Source organism: Antechinus flavipes, chromosome 1, assembly GCF_016432865.1.
Source record: "Antechinus flavipes isolate AdamAnt ecotype Samford, QLD, Australia chromosome 1, AdamAnt_v2, whole genome shotgun sequence".
NCBI classification, from domain to species: Eukaryota; Metazoa; Chordata; class Mammalia; order Dasyuromorphia; family Dasyuridae; genus Antechinus; species Antechinus flavipes.
Genome location: NC_067398.1, coordinates 579,115,825 through 579,139,496, shown reverse-complemented (window position 1 = coordinate 579,139,496; position 23,672 = coordinate 579,115,825). Strand labels below are relative to the sequence as shown.

The window sequence follows — 23,672 nt, the reverse complement described above, 5'->3', positions numbered from 1 at the left end:
ATGAAGAACTGCTGAACTAAAGGGATCGATAGGTCTCCACTTCCCAGAAAATTAGGATGGTAGGCACACACTACCATAAAGAGTGGGCATTATTTTTTAATTTAATTTTTATTTTCTTCAATTTATGGAACAAAAGAAACATTTCCATAACACAGTACCATAGGAAAGATGACTGAACATGAAACTGCAACTATTTACCACTCGCTAATTTTTTAAAAAGTCAATTCTAAGATTTGATTCAGAGCATGAAGAAAAAGCAATCTAATGTCAAAATCCTTTTCAGAGTTCCAAATGTGGATGGGAAACCTCTTTTATCCCCTAAATAAAAGGATAGTCAATACTATCTTTGGTCGAATTGTCCCGAACCACGGGAACAGAGAGTGGACCCTGAAAGAAAAGAGAAGGGGCAAGGGACAGGAGATGCATAAAATGAAGACAAGACAGGCTTTCTGATCAATTCTCGTTTATTGTGGGCAAAAGTACGAGTATTTCTAGCAAGAAGAAAGGAGGTAGGGGTCGGGCAAACTCAGTACAGAGGAGGCCCTGGACAAACGGTTAGTTTCCTGGCTGCCAAAGGACAAGTTGTCCGGGGGTCTTTGGTGAATAGGAAGCTCCAGGATGGGATTAGAAGGCGCCTAGATGTCTGCCTCTCCAAGGTGAAAGTAGTCTTAGGAATGTGGCCTTCACCCGTAGATTAGTGCTGGCTCCCCACAGGTCCCTCTTTTTGTATTGATAAAAGCATCCAGTATAGAAGTTTTCATTTCCCGACCTGTGCCTGGCTTAGGTTGTCCCTATGGGGAGAAGCCTTACCCGTCATAGGAAGGATGTACAAAAACAGCTCTTCCTGGCTTAGGTTGGCTAATCCTTGAGGAATCTTACCCGTCATTGGCTAACCAGGTCTCGATGTTTTTCAGAAATTTTGGTTGCTCATATGAGTATCAAGGGGGTCATCACCAGTCTCAAGGCGGTGAGAGTGTATGTCGATGGGTTTTGCCAGTGCACTATCTATTCGGGATTTGACAAAGGATGTAACTTTCCGGAAGGCCCAGGGTCCAAAAGACCAAAGGAAAAGAAAGCCAATTAAGGGCCCAGGGAAGGGAAGAAGAGAAGGGAGGATCCCATGGAGCCCACTCCAAAGAGGGTTATCAGACAGTTCTTGGCGCCCCTTAATCCAATCTTCCTGGAGTCTCCTAGTTTTGTCCCTTCTAATACCAGATTTGTTTGCACAGAAGCAATAGCGTTCCTGGAGGGCTAAGCATATCCCTCCTAGCTTGGCAGTGAGGAAGTCCAGGTCTGGTCTGTTTTGCGAAACCACTTCAACTAAACTATCGATCTGATCCTGGAAGTCATTGATAGCATTGGAGAGGGCCTGAACATTGTCAGTCAGTTGGTTTGAAAGTCTAGTGTAGGAATGGACAGCCACTCCTAGTCCTGCTGAGCTTCCAGCTCCCGTTATTCCCAGACCAACAAGTAAGGGAATGAGAAGAGCTCTTTTCCTCCGGCCTCCTACATAGTCAAAGCTATCGGAAAGCATATCGGAGCCACAGTCCTCTTCCAGCAAAAAGGGGAAAGAAGCAGAATCGTGAGTCCTGTTCCATGCAGGGAATATGCTGGCTAGTTTAACTCGAATTCAATCATGGCATTATAAGCATCCAGTTGGGCATCTAGTTCTTCTCTGGAAAGCTGTTGTTTGGGATTTCTTCCAGCCCCTGCTTGTGGTCCTCGCTTGCGTCCAGGGCCGCCTCTCCGGGTGCCGCCTCCAGAGCCACGGGTTCCGGTCATTCCACCTTTATTTACCCTCCGTGCGGCCCTTCGTTGTTTCCGAGTCTGTGCTAGAACAAGCTGGACGTTCATGGTGACACCATCATAGTGTTTCATGGCCTTCAGAGCATCGGCTTTTCGCTCAAAGTGAACATCTGCTGTTCCTAAGCTTCCGCCGGACCGATCATAATGCACAGCTGCCTTCTTCAGAGTTCCAAATGCAGCAAAGAGTTGCTGAATATCGGCATCCGAGACCCCGCAATCCAAATTGGAGATCAGCAACTTGGTCCCGGTCTCAAGTGCGGGCCCGCCTCCAAAGTCACTGGGGAACACGTCATCGGGCTGCCTCTTGTGTGGAAGCTCCTTGGGTCGGCTGTAGGGCTCGGGTCGGTTCCTGCGGCTGCCCCGGGCGCCTCCACGGGCCATGGTCCGTCTGTTCCGGATGGGGCCCCCGCCTCGGCTTACGCGGGCTGTCCCCTGCGCGTCCCCGCCGTCGCGGCCGCCCTGGGCTCCAGCCCGACCTCGGTCTCGGTCCCGGTCCCCGCCGCATCCGCCACGCTGGCTCCTGTTGAGTTTAATGATGTCGTCCAGGGACATGTCCATCTTGTCGGTCATGGCGGGCGCAGAATTGGCGGCTCGGCACGAACAATAATGACGAGATATTAAAAAAAAAAAAAAAATCTAACAGTCCTTTGATTTTGTTCTTTTCTTCTCCGCTCCACTCTAGAGGTGGCAACTATCAGACACAAACCTATATATTTATATATATAAACAGATACGTTTATGTAATGTTCACTTTTCTCTCTAGGCTCAGCAGAGGAGTGAAGGAGACAGGTCAGCCACCAGGAGGCTCTGGAGCTTTGCCTTTGTGCTTCCTCCCAGACCTCTTAGCTCTTATATACTCTAGTAGAAGTACATCATTGTAGGTGTGAATCCTGTAGAACAGGTGTCAACTCGGAGAACTCTACTAAGTACTAAGGACTTGTCAACTAGATAACCATTATATCATCGCTCCCACTGAGTTAACACCTTGTTGTAGGGTTAAACCAACCATACTGAGGCTTAAGTATGTTTCTCCAGAGTTCCTGCCCTTTACACATATCTATGTCCATTTATTTGCTACATACTTCCATTTACCATTTCTTTCTTTGGATACAGATGACGACTGTCTTCATAGGTCTTTTCTATTTGATTTGAATCTTGATGACAATCAAAATGTCATGTTTTCAAAGTCATTCTTAAAACAATATTGCTGCTATTGTATACAATGTTTTCTTGGTTTTCCTCATTTCCCTTTTGTGGCTGGGTGCATTATTCTTCAAGAATGCTCTTTGACTTTCTTTTTCATTAGATCCTAGGATAATAGTATTTCAAAATAAGAGTTTCCCAACTTGATTATTTAGGTGTTTCAGCCCATAGATTTCTTATGAAATATATTCGTTCATTTACCCTTTTGACAACTTAATGGGACATTTCTTTCCAGATTTGCTAAGGTATACACACACAAATGTATACAAACACACCTATGTCCCTATATACATAGATACATATATACATACACTTGTGTTGATATGTGTGTGAGCGATTTGTGACTATTAGCAGTGGGGATCTAGAGTGTGCACCCCTATATAACCAAAGCATCACTGCATATGCGCTAAGTATATACTGTGCATGAGCGACCACATAAACAACTTGGTATTGTCTGTAGTTTATCACCTGTTATCACTCTGCTTCAATCACAACACAGATTGTCACAGCCCCCTGACTTCTCAGGAATACCACAAGCCCTCAGGGGAAATGGGGAGCCGAAGCAGACATTTTCAGTAGATTCCCTTTGGGGTGAAGGGTCTTATATTCCACCCAGAATTCCCCCACTATCTGCAGCCTTCTCCAGTGGCTGAATGAAGTTGGATTGGAATGGGGAGAGATGACGTAGGCCAAGTGTTATTGATGAGAGTCTGCACTGATCATGGGTAGAGCCATGGGACTCACAGGAGAACTGGAGAGGAAATGCCATAAAGGTAAAATTGGCAACACATTAGATAAGAGGTAGGGGGAGAAGGGTGAGAAAGAGTGAAGAATTAAAGACGATACTTAGATTGAGAGCATGGGTGATTAGGTAGGTGGAATTATGTTGAACAGTAATAGGAAAATTAGGAAGAATATATGGTTTGGGGAAAACATTGAGTACAATTAAGGATATATTAAAAATAAGATATCTATGAGTTATGTGGTTCAAAATGTACAATAAGGAAATGGAGGCACCTGTTGTAGATAATTTTCTCAAGGACTTTAGTTTCCATGGAGAGGAGAGATATATGCATAGCTGTCCAGGATGGAGGAGACATGAGCATATTTGTAAGCATACATAGGGAAGTATCCAGTAGGGAGTGACTGAAGATTAGTGAGAAAGTGGGAATGATAGAAGGGACATTCTGCTGAAGAAAATGGGATGAAATGGCATGAATGGTGTTTGTTGAGGGATTTGCCTTGGCAATAGGAGGGACTACTCTTCCTGTGAAATGGATGAAGGAGGAGGAAGAGAAGTGAAGGTGTGTAGGAGGGAATAAGAGAGAGTGCTCAGCAAATAATCTCAATTTTTTTTAGTGCAATATAAAGCAAGATTCTCAGCTAAGAGATTTAGCAGAGATGCTCTGCTAATAAGCGCTTGAAGTTCAAGGAGGAATGAACAAACCAAGTTTAAAAAGGTATTGTGTTATACGTGATTGATTGGAGAAGTATAAAAAGGATGCCTTCTGTGGTAAAGGCCCCATTGAGGGACCCACTCAGTTTGGTCTTATATCCACTTCGTAAAAGTAATTCAACTTGGAGCTGAGAAGGTCACCAACACAGAGGGCTTAGGAGACACCCACAGTTATGGGTTGGGATATAGATGGTATTTTTGTTCATTTGATTCAGCTGTGTCTGATTCTTCATGGTCCCATTTGGAGTTTTCTTGGCAAGAATACTGGAATGGTTTGCCATTTCTTCTCCAGCTCATTTTACAGATGAGGAAATTGAGGCAAACAGGGTTAAGTGCCTTGTCCAGTATCATACAGCTAGTAACTATCTGCGGCCAGATTTGACTCATGTCTTCCTGACTTGAGGTCCCAAGCTTTATCCAATGTGCCACCTAGCTGTCCCCAAGGGCATATGGATGAAGATCCAACAAATGAAACTAAGAATAAGGGGTCTTACAGATAGAAGAACTAAGAGAATGTTACAAAAACTCAAATAAGAGAAAGTATTCCAGAGGAGAAGATGGTCAACACTGTTAAAAACTGTCCTTCCTTAGACAGCCTGATCCCTCCTGCACTCCCCCTTTCCCCACTTCCTGGAGCTCACCATGCTGGTGACTGGCAGCAGAAGATTCCTGACTGACTTAGCCCTGCTCTGGCTCAGAACTCCTGAGCTCAAGCAGGCCTCCAGCCTCAGTATCCCTAGCAGTAAGGATTATAGGCATGCATCACCATGGCTGGCCAGCTGCCAAATTTTGTTAACTCTATCTTCACAACATCCTTCCTATCTATTCCTTCTCAACTCACACTTTCACCCTTGTACAGGCCTTCTCTGCTCTGCTCTGAACTGTTCCACTGGCCTTCTGATTGCTTTCCTTTCCTCAAGTCTCTTTCCTCCCATCTATCCTCTGTATAGGTGCCAAACGGCATCTAAAGTACATGTGACCATACTCCTCTGCTTAATAAGTTTCAGTGGCTCCCTATTGTCTGCAGGATCAAATAAAAACTCCACTTTTTGGTATTTAAAGCCCTTTTTATAGCTTGACTCTAATCCATCTTCTAGTCTTATACATTACTCCCTTTCATGCATCCTTAAACCTGGACAAATTGACTTTGCTCTTCCCAGATGTGTCATTGTGGTTCCAAATCTTTGCACAGTCAACTTTAATATACACTGGCCTTCCCCTACTTCTTAGGATCACTATTTTCCTTCTAAGATCAGTTCAAAGTGTCTTTCTAGATGAGACCTTTCTTTTTTATTTGTTCATTAATTTATCTGCCTATTTATTTATATTATTATAGCTTTTTGTTTACAAAACATATGCAAGGGAATTTTTTCTTTAAAAATTTTTTATTAAAGCTTTTTATTTACAAAGCATATTCATAGTTAATTTTTCCAATATTGACCCTTGCATAACCTTGTGTTGAATATTTTCCCCTCTTTCCCCCCACCCTCTCCCCAGATGGTAGGTAGTCTAATACATATTAAATATGCTGAAATATATGTTAGATGCAATATATGTATACACATTTATATAGTTACCTTGTTATGCAAGAAAAATCCAATCAAGAGGGATGAAAAAGAAAAACTGAGAAAGAAAACAAAATGCATGCAAATAACAACAGAGTGAGAATGTTATGTTGTGTTCCACACTCTGTCCGCATGCATAATTAGTCAACATTGACCCTTGCAAAATCTTCTGTTCCAAATTTTCCCCTCCTTCTCCTCTACCCTGTCCCCTAGATGGCAGGTAGTCCAATACATGTTAAATAGATTACAATATGTTAAATCTAATGCATGTATACATAATTATAGTTATCTTGCTGCACAAGAAAAATCGGATCCAGAAAGAAAAAAAATCAGAAGGAAAACAAAATGCAAGCAAACAATAACAGAAAGAGTGAAAATGCTGGGTTGTAGGCCATACTCAGTTCCCATAGTCCTCTCTCTGGATATAGATGGCTCTCTTCCTTATTGAATAATTGGAACTGGTTTGAATCATCTCATTTTTGAAGAGAGATTCTAGAGAATTGATAGTCATATAGCCTTATTCTTGCTGTGAATAATGATCTCCTGATTCTGCTCATTTCACTCAGCATCTGTTCATGTAAGTCTCTCCAGGCCTCTCTGTATTCATTCTGCTGGTCATTTCTTACAGAACAATAATATTCCATAACATTTATATACTATAATTTATTCAGCCATTCTCCAATTGATGGGCATCCATTCAGTTTCCAGTTTCTAGCCACTACAAAAAGGGCTGCCACAAACATTTTTGCACATATGGGTCTCTTTCCAGATGAGGCCTTTCTTAATCTTTTAAGTTAATGGTGCCTCTTTTCACCAAACTAAACCAAACCAAACAAAAAAGTCTGGCATCTTTTAATCTGTATTTTGTATTTACTTATTTAATGAGAGTAATCAGAGTACTCTCCATGTAGCCCTCTACTCTGTCTAGAGCACAACCTACTGAAGCATGTGTGGAGCTGAGTTTGGTTCCCAGGAGCCACTTCTAGGATTAAGCAGACAGATTCTGGCTCATTATTGAAGGACAAGGTAATTTGGGATGATACAGTAATCCCTTGGTCTCTGCAACTGCAGCAGGGGAAGGAGGAAGATTCAAAGAGGACTGACCACTGAATCAGGAAGAACTGCCCACTTAGTAGACTTTAAAAGGAAAGAACAACTCTGCCTGTGCTCTTTCCTTCCTTTCTTCAGAATATGTGGCATAGAACACTTAATTGCACTTGGGGAGTAGAGAGAAAGGATATGATTTCTTTCACTCTTTACCCATGACGCTCCTCCATATGGAAGTTAGGATTCAAGTGAATTTTGCTAGAGACTTCTGGAGAAATAAAGAGAATTTGAGAAAGTGTGTGATCCCTTACTTGAAAGGACAGGCTCTTACAGAACTGAACCCAAAACTTGTGTGAGATGGACCTGGGGTTCCTTAATGGGAGAAGGAAATGGCTCTAGTCCTTCTGGGCCTAGTAGATCAATAAATAAGTGAACTTATATATATATATAGCCTCTAAGAATACAAATTTCTTATGTGGTAGAGACAGTTTCTTATCTCTATCCCTAGCTGCTAAGACAGTATATAGCACATAGCAGGCTCTTTATTCAACTTATTAAGTTCATCAAACTCTTTTCTTAGTTCTCTAAATTCTTCATATTCATAATTTGTTTTGGTTCAACAATATTCCATTAAAGTCATATACCACCATTTGTTTAGTCATTCCTACGCAATGGTCTCATGCTTTTTTTTCCCTCAAGTTTTGACACCCCAAATTGTTGCTATGAATATTTTTTATATGCTGGGTTCTTTCACTCAGTCTTTTGTTCTTCCTTTCTTTCATTTCTTTTGTTCTCTCTTCCTTTCTCCTTTTCTTCCTTTCTTCCTTCTCTTCTTCCTCTCTTCTTGTTTTTCTTTTTTCCTTCTTTCTGTTTCTATTCCTTCCTTCCTTCTCACTTTCTTGAGATATATGTCCAATGCTGATATCTCTGAAATGAGGTCATTTTAGAAAAGGATACATTATAATTTTTATTACATTCCCATGACAAAGGAGTTTGCATAAACTCATTTATAGCTGTGCCAAAAATAACAGAAGCCACACAGATGGTGTACCATGATCATTTCACTCAGCAACAGTTCATGCAAGTCTCTCTAGGCCTTTCTTGCTTCTCTTTCTTTCTTTCTTTTTTTTAAGGGAGAGAAGAAAGGAAGGATAGAGAATCCAGAATATTATAATGGGTTTATAGTAGTCTTTCTTTATTGAATTAGGTCAAATCATAGATTTTGAACTAATGACAAAAGCTTAGCTTCAGAATAAATATAGAAGTTATCCAGTCTAATCTGTAGCTAAATAAGAATCCCCTCTGATATTCCAGTTAAATAGTCATCTGCCATCTGATAGACTCAAAAAACTTGTCAGTATCTTCCACAACCATGAGGCAAATGTAGAACTAGCTAACAGCTATGGTGAGCATTTCTGGTACCAAGTCAATTAATTAATTCATCCTGCTTTTTAATTAATATATTAAATGAAAGCTGTACAGCCCCTTTTATAACAGCAAGGAACTGGAAATTGAGAGATGCCCACAATCTGGAGAATGGCTGACTAAGTGATGGTATATGAGTGTTATGGAATATTATTGTTCTATAAGAAACGATCAAGAGGATGATTTCAGAAAGGCCTAGAGAGACTTGCATGAACTGTTGCTGAGTGAAATGAGCATTGTACACAGCAACAGCAAGATTATGTGATGATCAACTCTGATGTACTTGGCTCTTTTCAACGAGGTAATTCAGGGAAATTCCAATGGACTGTGATAGAGAGAGCCATTTGCATCCAGAGAGAGGATTGTGGGATCACAATATGAGTATTCTCACCTTTTTTTGTTATTTTTGCTTACTTTTTGTTTTCTTTCTCATTTTTTTCTTTTTGATCTGATTTTTCTTAGCATAATTGTGGAAATATGTAAAGAATTACACATATTTAACATCTATTGGATTACTTGGTATATAAGGGAGGAGCCGGGGAAAGGAGAAAAAATTTGAAATACAAGGTTTTGCAAGGGTGGATGTTGAGAGCTATGCATATATTTTGGAAATAAAAAGTTGAAAAAAAAAAAAAGAACAGCCAAAAATAAATAAATAAAATCTATATTCAGCATTTCTAGTACTAAGTCAATTAAACATGCTATTTAGATAGCATTTTCATACTGTAATTCTGCTTTTATTAACAAAAAGTGTTACCTACTACACTTTTCTGATCCTTTTTTTCCAGCTTTTTTAAATCCAAAAATATACTCTTTGCGTCTTTTCTCTTTTCCACTAAACGCTATTTTCTGTCCCATCATCCTTGCCATATGTGGCTTAATGAGGAGAAAGTTATTCAGACACATCTATCAATAAACCACATAATTTCGCGTTTTCATAGGATCATAGGATTCTCCTTTCCCAGTAATTCAGACCTTTAGTATGATGTATACAGAATGTGCTCCAAATTAGTGTAGTTTTAAGGGTTACCCCACTGTGTGTGTGTGTGTGTGTGTGTGTGTGTGTGTGTGTGTGTGTGTCTAGCAAAGCTCATTATTGCTTGTTAAGCAGCAAGTTTGCAGAAGAGATTGTGCCCTTGGGCGGGGAAGCGACATTCTCGGTCTGGGTAGAGCAGCACGTGACAGCCATTACCTGCCAAGTCCAGAGGATAGAGAAATGCAAAATCGCTCCAGTGACTGCCCAGTAAGTCCCTTCCTAAGAACAACGCCACACCTGCGAAGTAAGCGGCCAACAGCTGGATCAGGAGAGTGATGGTCGAAACAGAGCTCATGTTCTCAAGTCGGAGGGGCTTGACATCTCAGACTCCTGCCACTCCAGAACAGCACAGTCCCCGAAGGTAACTTCTCACCTTCCCGCAGCAGCGGTCAACTGGAAGTGTAGTGGGGAGGGTGATGAGTGAAAGCACCCTGAAAACCAGGATCTTACTTAGCAGACCAAAGCCGAAGTGCGGGGACCAGCAGGGGAAGCTCGGATTCTGGCAGGGTAGCGCGGGCTGCTACAGGAGAGCAGGCGGCTATTTAATTGCAAGTGTGGCTGCAGGAATTGGCGAGCAGCGCTTCAGAAATAGGGGATTGAGCTCTACCTCAAAGTTCCTCAGCTCCTACCATATAGATAAACCTACGGTTACCACCGTCGCCTTCTGCAGGGGTCAGCAGGAAAATGACACTGATGGACACCAGTGCTGCCCTCGAAGAGCGGGCCGAGATCGTAGCCGAGATAGTTTACAACATTCATTTTTATAAGATTTTGAGCTCCAAATTTTTTTTCTCCCTCCCTCACCTCCTCAAGACAGCAAATCATCTAATCTAGATTATACATATGCAGTCATTTTAAACATCTTTCCGTATTAGTCATGTTGTGAAAGAAAAATCAGAACAAAAGGGAAAATCACAAGAAAAGAAAAAGCAAACAAAAGGTTTCAGTACGAACAGGACCGAGCTATCGAGTTCAGTCTGCAGTTTTCTGTATACAGAGAGGTACCACCAGGAAACCAGGGAGCGCTGGGGTTATCTGAAATGGCTTAGGCCCCGCAGTAACGTCAGGGCCTAGTTGCCGAGTAGGATCCCCCGCATCTGCAGAAATCGTGAAAGTGAAAGTCAGCAGCGCTATTCTGCCTCCCCACAGACTGCAAGGACCGCGACCTAGAGGCTGCTCTGAAACCTTGGCCCTCCGAGCAAATCCCACGTTTCCCTAGCCTTCAGCCTCCTTGTCTCTTGTTCTGAGACGGCAAAGAAACGGGACACCGCTTCTGGTGTTCCTCAGCAGCAGCTTGGCCCAGGAAACACCATGCTTCCTGCCAGAATACAGTTGCCTGCCCCACTCACAGAGCAACTTGGAATAGTTCGCGTTTCTCATTAAATCTATGATATAAACAACAGCCGAAACAAAACGTTTGCTTTCAGCAACGTTTCAGCAATCCCCGTGGGTGAGTAGGCAGTTTTTTCAGGGCAGCTTTACCCTCTACAATCTTTTTATGTTACAAAGATGGACCTTGAAGGAAAACCAACAAAACCAGTGACAGGTACTAAGTGAAAAGGAACAAAAAAAGAATTTTTTGGAATAAGCCCCAGCCCAATGTGTTTCTTGTATCACCCATTCACTTTTTGTATCGTCTCTATACTTTGCCATTATTTTTGCCTGATTTTTAGAAAGATGTACTTTTAAAAATCCCAACAATTTATATCTTAAACAATGCCTGAGAAATGCCTGCTTTGTATATTTTTCCCTCACACATTTGCTCTAGGGAGGTATTTGCTCCTTTTCCATAATTTCCTGCCTGTTCTTCCTTGCCTCTCCACCTCAACTTTTCTGTTGTCTTGAAAGAAAAGAACCAGCATTTTTTCTGGTTATCACCAGCCTAGTGGTATGGCTTTCTGAGTTCTGGAAGTGTGCCCTTTATCACCCCAACTTCCAGAGAGACTCGTCAATGCTTTCAATGTGGTAAAGTAGGGCATCTGAAAGCTCGATGTTGGCATAGAGATAGAGTGAAAAAACAGGGTGGGAGAACAAGATGTAAAACCCCACGTCCAAAATGCAACAGAGGCTTCCATTGGGCATCAGAATGTAGATTGACTCAGAGAAATGGGAAGCAGGGCTCGGCTCCAGGGTCCCAGGCAAAAAACACTTGGGGCACGATGGCAGCCAATGCCTCACCCAGAGAGTCTCTAGAAGTTCAATATTCAGATATGATTAATCAACCTAGAAGCAACCTGATGAAAGAAAGGGATCACAATTGGGGAGAATAGAGTTGTATGCAGCTGGGACTACTGAGATATCCCCATGGAACAATCCATGGAAATCAATCCATGGAACATATTAGATGGAGGAGAATCAAAAATAATGAAACTCAGTAACCTACTTTTCACTAAGTCCCCAAATATATCATTTTAGAAAGACATTCTATTTGATAATAACTGCAGATAAAATTAGAAAACAGTCCTATAGAAATTATATTGAAATCAATTTCTTACATAATTTCCTATGTTAAATTCAAAATATATATGTGCCCTGACTATTAAAGGCATTTTATAATAATAAATAATTTCATTTAAATATCAATAATTTCATATATTTTTAGAATATTTATATGATATAATAGTAATATATACGATTTATACTTATATAGTATAAATAATTTTAAATAATAAAATATTTATGATCATAAAGATATTTCTTTTTTTATTTCCTTTTTTTTAAATTTTTATTTAATAATTACTTTATATTGACACTCGTTTCTGTTCCAATTTTTTTTTCCCTTCCTCCCTCCACCCCCTCCCCTAGATGGCAAGCAGTCCTTTATATGTTGGATATGTTGCAGTATATCCTAGATACAATATATATTTGCAGAACCGAACAGTTCTCTTGTTGCATAGGGAGAATTGGATTCAGAAGGTATAAATAACCCGGGAAGAAAAACAAAAATGCAGATAGTTCACATTCTTTTCCCAGTGTTCTTTCTTTGGGTGTAGCTGCTTTTGTCCGTCATTTATCAATTGAAACTCAGATCTCTTTGTCAAAGAAATCCCCTTCCATCAAAATATGTCCTCATACAATATCGTTGTCGAAGTGTATAATGATCTCCTGGTTCTGCTCATTTCACTTAGCATCAGTTCATGTAAGTCTCGCCAGTCCTCTCTGTATTCGTCCTGCTGGTCATTTCTTACAGAACAATAATATTCCATAACATTCATATACCATAATTTACCCAGCCATTCTCCAATTCATGGGCATCCATTCATTTTCTAGTTTCTAGCCACTACAAACAGGGCTGCTACAAACATTTTGGCACATACAGGTCCCTTTCCCTTCTTTAGTATTTCTTTGGGATATAAGCCCAATAGAAATACTGCTGGATCAAAGGGTATGCACAATTTGATAATTTTTTGGGCATAATTCCAGATTGCTCTCCAGAATGGTTGGATTCGTTCACAACTCCACCAACAATGCAATAGTGTCCCAGTTTTCCCGCATCCCCTCCAACATTCATCATAAATAAAGATATTTCACCATTAACATCAAAACTAGAAAAGAAAATCACATAGATCTTTTAAAACAATAGGTTGGAGATATTTTGTTAACCAAAAAAGGGAAAGACGAAGTTATAAGAGATAAAAAAAAATTGGGGATTACATGAAATTGAACATCACTATATCTAGAATAAGAGACAAAGAAGTTAGTTATGGAAAAAATCTTTATATTAAATTTCTCAGACATAGGTTTGGTATATAATATAATAGAGATGTCTAACGAAAATACATTAGTGATGTCAAACTCAGATAGAAATAGAACTACAAAACCATAAATAAGAACCTCTTTGGGGTTGCATTTTGATTTAGAAAACTTATTTTAACATTATCAGCTATTGTATGTTTATTTTGTTTTGTTAGATATTTTCCAATTACATTTTAATCTGTCCCAAGGCACACTCATGAGTGTTGATCCATAGGTTTAATACTTTTACACACATAACTAAAAACCATTCCCCAAGAGAAGAAATAGCCAAAATACATGAAAAAAAAGTTCTCAAAAGATATTCTTACATTGCTAAGAATGAAAAAAGCAAATCAAACCACTAAGAAATTTTACATTAGCCTAACAAATCGACGAGATGACAAAAGATGTGAATAGTTGATGTTGAAAGGACTGTGAAAAGACTGACCTACTAATTCGTTGGTGATGGACTTACAAATTAGTACAACAATGATAGAAAGCAATTTGGAATTAGATAAATAAATGTATTTCCATGTCCATACCTTTTGACCCATAGACTCTCAGAGTAGGACTATATCTCAAGTAAACAAATCAATTAGCCTTTATTTAATGCTAGATACCAGGCACCATGCAAAGGGCTGAGAATACAAGCACATGTGTAAAGAAAGATAGTTCCTGCCTTCAAGGAGTTTATATTTTAATAAGAAAAAAACTCATAAAAGAAAATTGAAAACCATGGGGAAATGGAAAAGGAAGGGGAAGAAGGGAAGTTACCTATGGTAAAGAAAGGACTCTAGAGAGTCAGAAGCAAACATCAGAAAGGAATGAAAATGTTAACTTTGCTAACCTGAACATTTCCCTTAAAATGAGGTCTCCATGATGAACTGACCAATCAAATAGAAGGAATTCTCTAGGAAGAGAAGTCTGCTTGATAAAAGTAGAGAAAGAATACTACAGATCAAAAAGGAGCCCGTAGAGAAAGGGGTTCATGGATAAAAAGAAGTTTCAAAAATATTTATAGAAGCATTCCTGGAAACCAAGTAAATGCTGATTAGTTGGAGAGTAGATAAACAAATTAAAGTATATGCATGTAATATATTTAATATATAGATGATTAATTAAGACAGAGAGGGAGGGAGGGAGAGAGAGGGAGAGAGAGAAGGAGAGAAGAGGGAAGAAGGAGAGAGAGGAGGGAGGGAATTAGAGAGAGAAACAGAAAGAGAGAGAGAGAGGGAGAAGGGAGGGAAGAAAAAAGAGAGGGAGAGGGAGAGAGAGAGGGAGAGGGAGAGAGAGAGGGAGAGAGAGAGAGAGAGAGAGAGAGAGAGAGAGAGAGAGAGAGGAAGAGGGAGAGAGAGAGAGGGAGAGGAAGAGAAAGAAAGGGGGGAGGGAGGGAGAGAGGAGGGAGGGAGGGAGAGGAGGGAAGGAGAGAGAGAGAGAATGAGCCAAGGTGATATCCATAGGATTCAGCAGAGAGCTTCAAAATGAAATCACTAAGTTAAGAAGAGGTAGAAACAAGATGGAGGTAAATGACTTTGAGAACATGTCATTTTGACTGTCATCAAGATTCAACTCAAATAGAAAAGACCTATAAAGAAAGTCGTTATCTGCATCCAAAGAAAGAAATGGTAAATGGATGTAGCAAATAAATGGACACAGATATGTGTAAAGGGCAGAAACTCTGGAGAAACATACTTAAGGCTCAGTGTGGTTGGTTTAACCCTACAACAAGGTGTTAACTCAGTGGGAGTGAAGATATAATGGTTATCTAGTTAAAAAGTTCTGAGTACTTAGTAGTGTTCTCCGAGTTGACACCTGTTCTACAGGATTCACACCTACAATGATGTACTTCTACTAGAGTATATAAGAGCTAAGAGGTCTGGGAGGAAGCACAAAGGTAAAGCTCCAGAGCCTCTGGTGGCTGACCTGTCTCCTTCACTCCTCTGCTGAGCCTAGAGAGACAACTGAACATTACATAAACGTATCTGTTTATATATATAAATATATAGGTTTGTGTCTGATAGTAGCCCTCTCTAGAGTGGAGCGGATAAGGAAAGAACAAAATCAAAGAACTGTTAGGTTTTTGTTTTGTTTTGTTTTGTTTTTTTAAATACCTCGTCGTTGCTGTTCCTGTCGAGCCGCCGATTCTGCGCCCGCCATGGCCAACAAGATGGACATGTCCCTGGACGACATCATTAAACTCAACAGGAGGCAGCGTGGCGGATGCGGAGGGGACCGGGACCGAGACCGAGGTCGGGCTGGAGCCCAGGTCGGCCGCGACCGCGGAGACGCGCAGGAGACAGCCCGCGTAAGCCGAGGCGGGGGCCCCATCCGGAACAGACGGACCATGGCCCGCGGAGACGCCCGGGGCAGCCGCAGGAACCGACCCGCGCCCTACAGCCGACCCAAGAGGCTTCTACACAAGAGGCAGCCTGACGTGTTCCCCAGTGACTTTGGAGGCGGGCCCGCAGCTGAGACCGGGACCAAGTTGCTGATCTCCAATCTGGATTGCGGGGTCTCGGACGCCGATATTCAGCAACTCTTTGCTGCATTTGGAACTCTGAAGAAGGCAGCTGTGCATTATGATCGGTCCGGCGGAAGCTTAGGAACAGCAGATGTTCACTTTGAGCGAAAAGCCGATGCTCTGAAGGCCATGAAACACTATGATGGTGTCACCATGAACGTCCAGCTTGTTCTAGCACAGACTCGGAAACAACGAAGAGGCGCTCGGAGGGTAAATAGAGGTGGAATGAGCGGGAGCCGTGGCTCTGGAGGCGGCACCCGGAGAGGCGGCCCTGGACGCAAGCGAGGACCACAAGCAGGGGCTGGAAGAAATTCCAAACAACAGCTTTCCAGAGAAGAACTAGATGCCCAACTGGATGCTTATAATGCCATGATTGAATTCGAGTTAAACTAGCCAGCATATTCCCTGCATGGAACAGGACTCACGATTCTGCTTCTTTCCCCTTTTTGCTGGAAGAGGACTGTGGCTCCGATCTGCTTTCCTATAGCTTTGACTATGTAGGAGGCCGGAGGAAAAGAGCTCTTCTTATTCCCTTACTTGTTGGTCTGGGAATAACGGGAGCTGGAGGCTCAGCAGGACTAGGACTGGCTGTCCATTCCTACACTAGACTTTCAAACCAACTGACTGACAATGTTCAGGCCCTCTCCAGTGCTATCAATGACCTCCAGGATCAGATCGATAGTTTAGTTGAAGTGGTCTTGCAAAACAGACCAGGCCTGGACTTCCTCACTGCCAAGCTAGGAGGGATATGCTTAGCCCTCCAGGAACGCTATTGCTTCTGTGCAAAGAAATCTGGTATTATAAGGGACAAAACTAGGAGACTCCAGGAAAATTGGATTAAGGGGCGCCAAGAACTGTCTGATAACCCTCTTTGCAGTGGGCTCCATGGGATCCTCCCTTCTCTTCTTCCCTTCCCTGGGCCCTTAATTGGCTTTCTTTTCCTTTGGTCTTTTGAACCCTGGGCCTTCTGGAAAGTTACATCCTTTGTCAAATCCCGAATAGATAGTGCACTGGCAAAACCCAGCGACATACACTCTCACCGCCTTGAGACTGGTGATGACCCCCTTGATGCTCACATGAGCAACCAAAATTTCTGAAAAACATCGAGACCTGGTTAGCCAATGACGGGTAAGATTCCTCAAGGATTAGCCAACCTAAGCCAGGAAGAGCTGTTGTTGTACATCCTTCCTATGACGGGTAAGGCTTCTCCCCATAGGGACAACCTAAGCCAGGCACAGGTCGGGAAATGAAAAATTCTATACTGGATGCTCTTTATCAATACAAAAAGAGGGATCTGTGGGGAGCCAACACTAATCTATGGGTGAAGGCCACATTCCTAAGACTACTTTCACCTTGGAGAGGCAGACATCTAGGCGCCTTCTAATCCCTTCCTGGAGCTTCCTACTCACCAAAGACCCCTAGCCAACTTGTCCTTTGGCGGCCAGGAAACTAACCCTTTGTCCAGGGCCCCCTCTGCACTGAGTTTGCCCGACCCCTACCTCCTTTCTTCTTGCTAGAAATACTCGTACTTTTGCCCACAATAAACGAGAATTGATCAAAAAGCCTGTCTTGTCTTCATTTTATGGGTTTCTTCTCCCTTGCCCCTTCTCTTTTCTTTCAGGGTCCACTCTCTGGTTCGGCGGGTTAGGACAATTCGACCAAAGATAGTATTGACTATCCTTTTATTTAGAGGATAAAAGAGGTTTCCCATCCACATTTGGAACTCTGAAAAGGATTTTGACATTTGATTGCTTTTTCTTCATGCTCTGAATCAAATCTTAGAATTGACTTTTAAAAATATTAGCTAGTGGTAAATAGTTGAAGTTTCATGTTAAGTCATTTTTCTTATTGTACTATGTTATGGCAATGTTTCTTTTGTTCCATAAATTGAAGAAAAAAATTAAATTAAAAAATAATGCCCTCTCCTTATGGTAGTGTATGCCTACCATCCTAATTTTCTGGGAAGTGGAGACCTATCGATCTCTTTAGTTCAGCAGTTCTTCAATGTAGCGGCTGATCAGCTAATTGAGATTTCCTCACTAAGGAACTTTACCATGAATGTGTTGAGCCCCAAAAGGGGGAAAACACTATGTTGCTTAAGGGTGGACAAATTGGGCCAGGTCAGAAACAAAGTCCAGCAAAACTCTTGTACTGATGAATGGTGAGATCAAGCCCATACTTAGTACCTGTATTTTCAGTCAAAGTAAGAGAAGAAGACCCATGTCTTTTAAAAAAATGCAAAATAAAATAACATGCTTAATGAAAATGAAAATGATCCTAAGGAGGGCAGGGATACGAATTAAAATAATTGGGGACATAGAGAAAATTCTAATATATCTATTCACATTGAATAAGACAATTATATTTCAGGCCCTGTGCTAAAAATTAAGGATACAAACATAAGGAAAAGATAATACCTGTCTTTCAAGGAGCCCACAATCTAATGGGGGACAACAGCAAGGAAACAAATATGTACAAACATGGTTTATACTTGATAAATAGGAAATTATCCACAGAGGGAAGATAGAAAAAGTAAAAGAAGTTGGGGAAAGTTTCATGGAGAAGACCAGCTATCAGTTGAGATTGAAAGGGGGGTGGAGAGTGACATTGGAGAGGAGAGGCAAGTTGACATGGTGAGACCTATGCTTTAGGAAAATCATGTGCCATAGGACAACATTTCTACCTTCATTTCCTTTGTCATCAAGTGATAGGTGCAAGAGGGAAGGATCACAGAAAAGCAATGAGGGCAAGATATAGAAGGTAATGAAGAAACTTGGTAAAAGAGGAAACTCAAACTTAATTCATTTGCTTGTTCATTAATCCCATGAGAAACATAAAACAGCTAAAGAAAGAGTAAATAACTATATGGGCCATTATTAAGGCATATAAATATAAATAAAAACCTAAGAGAATTTTTTAAGAGAACAAAATAAAAGAAATCTTTTTAAGTGAAAAAAAAAATAAGCAAAAAAAAAAAATGTAGGCTAGGTCAGGAAGGTTGGAATTTGAATTAGCCACTTAGTGAGTAGGAGAGGGAAAAGAAAAAACATAGAGGAAGGATTATATAGCTAAATAAAAATAAAAAGCAAGAAATAACCTTAGTAAAAGCCTAAAACTAAGGAAAACCTAGACAAATAAAGGGGACAGAAATATCTGAGGAAAAGTGAGACCTAGGAATGGGTTGATTTAAAGTACATTAAGCAAAACTAATCATGTGTACAAAAGTCTATATTAAAAGCAAAAGGAACCCAAAATATCAATTAATTCAGAGCCCACAATCAAAAGATCCAAATATAAATAAAGACTTAACAGTGAAATCTTAAATAATGCCTAGGTTGAAAAACAAGTCATTGAAACACTTCATAATCATGTGAAAGATGATGCTATTGAAAAACAACATGTCAAATTTGTGATATACCCAAAGCACTCTTTCTGGGGGAAATAACATCTTTAAAAACTTCTAGTTATTAAAAAGAAAAAGTGAATTGAACATGCATTTTAAAAATAAGGACCTACAAAATAAAGGCACTCCAAGTCATCACAAAAGAAAAAACACTGAAGTTACAGGAGAAACAGATAAAAATAAAAATTTTTTAAATGACTGCAGAAATGATAAACAAAACCAAAAGCTTGTTCTTTGAAAAAAAAAATTGAAACTATTAACAAACCTATAAAAACTAAATGGATTGAAAAGAAGGCAGAAAAATAGTCAATAAAATAGCAAGTGAACTAGGTGAAATCAGAACAAAGCTAGAAGAACAAATCAGAAAAAAAGAAGATCAGTTTTTAGGTATAATAAAATGCAAAAAACCTAATTAACACACAACTTACAAGATTTTCTTCAAAAAAAACTAACTGAATAGATACATAATCCCATCTCAGAAAAGAAAAAATGTTCAATGTAAAGTAAGTATGAACAAAAGAAAAAATATAAAATATAAATAAAATCTTATCCGATATCCTAGGTAATATCATTTGTTGTAACCAAGTTAGATTTATACTAGAAGATCCAAAAACATTTCAACATTAGGAAAACAATCTGTATATTTAATCACAATAACAATACAACCATCCAGCATAACATGATTAACTTGATATTAGAAAAAGCCTTTGACAAAGTACAACATTCATTTATGACTTAAAAAAACCTCTACAATGTACATGTAAAAGAACTCTTTTTAATGTCCTAAAAACTATGTAAATCTTAAAAGTAACATGCCATGGAAATATACAAGAGATTTTTCCAAATAAATAAAAAGTGGAGTAAGGAAGTCCACTCCCCAATATTATCCGGTATAGTCCTAGAAATGCTAATAATAGCCAGTAATAGTAAAAGACAAAAGAAAGAAATTAAAGTGCAAATATGGGCAAAAGAAGCTAAAACTCCTCCTGTTTGCTAAAGTTAGGAGAGTTCACTTCAAACATTTTGGGAAATTATAAAAGAAACTAGATGAGACCATTCATAGCTTCAGCAAAGTCACAGGCTTTCAAGTAAACTTACAAATACAACATTTCTAACTGATAATAATAATATAATTTCAGGGAGAAGAAGAGAAAATTCCATAACTATGCAATTCACAAAACATTTGTGATTAATAATTGTGTTCTGCAAAGGGCTCCTCAAAGAATGAAACAACCTCTCCAAGGCAATTCCAATCAAGTTGGGATAGAAAATGTCATCTGCATCCAGAAAAAGAATTATGAAGATTGAATGTAAATCAACTCATCCTATGTTCACTTCTTTTTTTTTGTTTGTTTTTTCCTCTCCCATGGTTTTTCCCTTTTGTTCTGATTTTTCTCTCCCAACATGATTGATAAAGTAATGTGTATTTTAAAAAAAAAAATTCGATTTAGCCAGGTGGTGCAGTGGATAGAGTACCAGCCCTGAAGTCAGGAGAACCTGAGTTCACATTTCGCCTCAGACCCTTAACACTTCCTACCTGTGTGACTGTGGGCAAATCACTTAAGCCCAATTGCCTCAGGGGAAAAAAAGAATTAAAGGACCTGAACATAAAATGAGATAGAATTTTCAAAATTTAGATAGTCAAAATGGTGGGAGGAGGAGATATTAAGTAACCACTTAAAGAATTGAGAAATATTCAGTACTTACAGGTAGGCCATGCTGAGACAATAAAAAATGGCAACACTGTCATAGTTACTTTACCATTTTAATATCTATTCAAAGGCCTGTTTTATAGAACTTGATCAAATAATAACAAAATTCATTTATTGGAACACATAGAGAATATTAAGGGAAATAATGAAAAGTGGTAGGAATGAAAGAGGAATAACACCTCTAGATTTCAAATTAGGTTACACAGCAACAGTGGTCAAAACCATTTGGATTGGGTTTGAAAAAATAGCTAAGTAAATCCATGGAACATACTAGACGGAGGAGAATCAAAAATACTGAAACTCAGTAACCTACTTTTCACTAAGTCCCCAAATATATCATTTTAGAAAGACATTCTATTTGATAATAACTGCAGATAAAATTAGAAAACAGTCCTGTAGAAATTATATTGAAATCAATTTCTTACATAATTTCCTATGTTAAATTCAAAATATATATGTGCCCTGAATATTCAAGGCCATTTTTATGATAATAAATAATTTCATTTTAATATCAATAATTTCATATATTTATAAAATATTTATATGATATAATAGTAATATATATGATTTATACTTATATAGTATAAATAATTTTAAATAATAAAATATTTATGATCATAAATAAAGATATTTCACCATTAACATAAAAAACTAGAAAAGAAAATGACATAGATCTTTTAAAGCTATAGGTTGGAGCTATTTTGTTAACCAAAAAAGGGAAAGACGAAGTTATAAGAGATAAAAAAAAATGGGGATTACATGAAATTGAAAATCACTATATCTAGAATAAGAGACAAAGAAGTTAGTTATGGGGAAAAAAATCTTTATATTAAATTTCTCAGACATAGGTTTGGTATGTAATATAATAGAGATGTCTAACGAAAATACATTAGTGGTGTCAAACTCAGATAGAAATGGGACTACAAAACCATAAATAAGGAACCCTTTGGGGTTGCATTTTAATTTAGAAAAACTTATTTTAACATTATTGGCTATTGTATGTTTATTTTGTTTTGTTAGATATTTTCCAATTACATTTTAATCTGTTCCAAGGCACATTCATGCGTGTTGATCCATAGGTTTAATACTTTTACACACATAACTAAAAACCATTCCCTAAGAGAAGAAATAGCCAAAATATATGAAAAAAAAAAGTTCTCAAAAGATGTTCTTACATTGCTAAGAATGAAAAAGGCAAATCAAACCACCAAGAAATTTTACATTAGCCTAACAAATCGACGAGATGACAAAAGATGTGAATAGTCGATGTTGAAAGGACTGTGAAAAGACTGACATACTAATTTGTTGGTGATGGACTTACAAATTAGTACAACAATGATAGAAAGCAATTTGGAATTAGACAAATAAATGTATTTCCATGACCATACCTTTTGACCCATAGACTCTCAGACTAGGACTATATCTCAAGTAAACAAATCAATTAGCCTTTATTTAATGCTAGATACCAGGCACCATGCTAAGGGCTGAGAATACAAGCACATGTCTAAAGAAAGATTCCTGCCTTCAAGGAGTTTATATTTTAATAAGAAAAAAAACTCATAAAAGAAAATTGAACACCATGGGGAATGGAAAAGGAAGGGGAACAAGGGAAGTTACCTATGGTAAAGAAAGGACTCTAGAGAGTCAGAAGCAAACATCAGAATGGAATGAAAATCTTAACTTTGCTAACCTGAACACTTCCCTTAAAATGAGGTCTCCATGATGAACTGACCAATCAGATAGAAGGAATTCTCTAGGAAGAGAAGTCTGCTTGATAAAAGTAGAGAAAGAATACTACAGATCAAAAAGGAGTCCGTAGAGAAAGGGGTTCATGGATAAAAAGAAGTTTCAAAAATATTTATAGAAGCATTCCTGGAAACCAAGTAAATGCTGATTAGTTGGAGAGTAGATAAACAAATTAAAGTATATGCATGTAATATATTTAATATATGGATGATTAATTAAGACAGAGAGAGAGGGAAGGAGAGAGAGAGAAAGAGATAGAGAGAGAGGGAGGGAGAGAGAAGAGGGAGGAAAGAGAGAGAGGAGGGAGGAGAGAGAGAGAGAGAGAGAGAGAGAGAGAGAGAGAGAGAGAGAGAGAGAGAGATTGAGAATAAACCAAGGTGATATCCATAGTATTCAGCAGAGAGCTTCAAAATGAAATCACTAAGTTAAGAAGAGGTAGAAACAAGATAGAGGTATGGTAGGAAGGAATCACCCACACACACACACACACACACACACACACACACACATACACACAGACACAGACACAGACACATACTGCACATTTTACTTTGATGAACCATGGATCATCAGTTTGTTTTTTGTTTTTTGTTTTGTTTTTTTTATAATTCTCAGCCTTGTATTCTTGTTATATTTGTTCCATGAGGGTGGTCACCTAACCCTGATCCCTATCACTCCACAGCCTGAAGCAGCAGTTTTAAATGAGATGATGGACTGGACCCTGCATCTACTGCACTTTGGACTGATATAAGGGACTCTGGGAATGGTTGATGACTGACTGTTACACCTTGCCTGGATCATCTGTTCCTGTGTGTTTCAGATTAGGGATGGAAGTTGTTAAAGCTGTGAAATTATTGCTGTTATGTTTGAGAGATTTTTAAGAAATGCTACTGTACTAGTCTGTTATGTATAGGGATTTTGATTCACTCTTGGGATTTAACTGTGGAATGGTCATTTGCTAATTCCTTTTTTTTTTTTTTTTATTATTAAATTTTTTTATTTAATAATTACATTATA

At 39.1% G+C, this 23,672-nt stretch overlaps 2 protein-coding genes across 2 annotated transcripts; one reads left to right on the top strand and one right to left on the bottom strand.

The window, feature by feature from the left end:
- Positions 1–1,614: 1,614 nt before the first annotated feature.
- Positions 1,615–2,385, bottom strand: LOC127547492 (THO complex subunit 4-like). The gene has a single exon (XM_051974422.1). It carries the CDS (start codon positions 2,374–2,376, stop codon positions 1,615–1,617), a length of 762 nt encoding a protein of 253 aa, XP_051830382.1. The 5' UTR covers positions 2,377–2,385.
- A 13,034-nt stretch (positions 2,386–15,419) lies between these two features.
- LOC127547487 (THO complex subunit 4-like) lies at positions 15,420–16,187 on the top strand. Its single transcript, XM_051974421.1, has one exon. The coding sequence runs from the start codon at positions 15,429–15,431 to the stop codon at positions 16,185–16,187; it is 759 nt and encodes a 252-aa protein (XP_051830381.1). The 5' UTR covers positions 15,420–15,428.
- Positions 16,188–23,672: the final 7,485 nt, after the last annotated feature.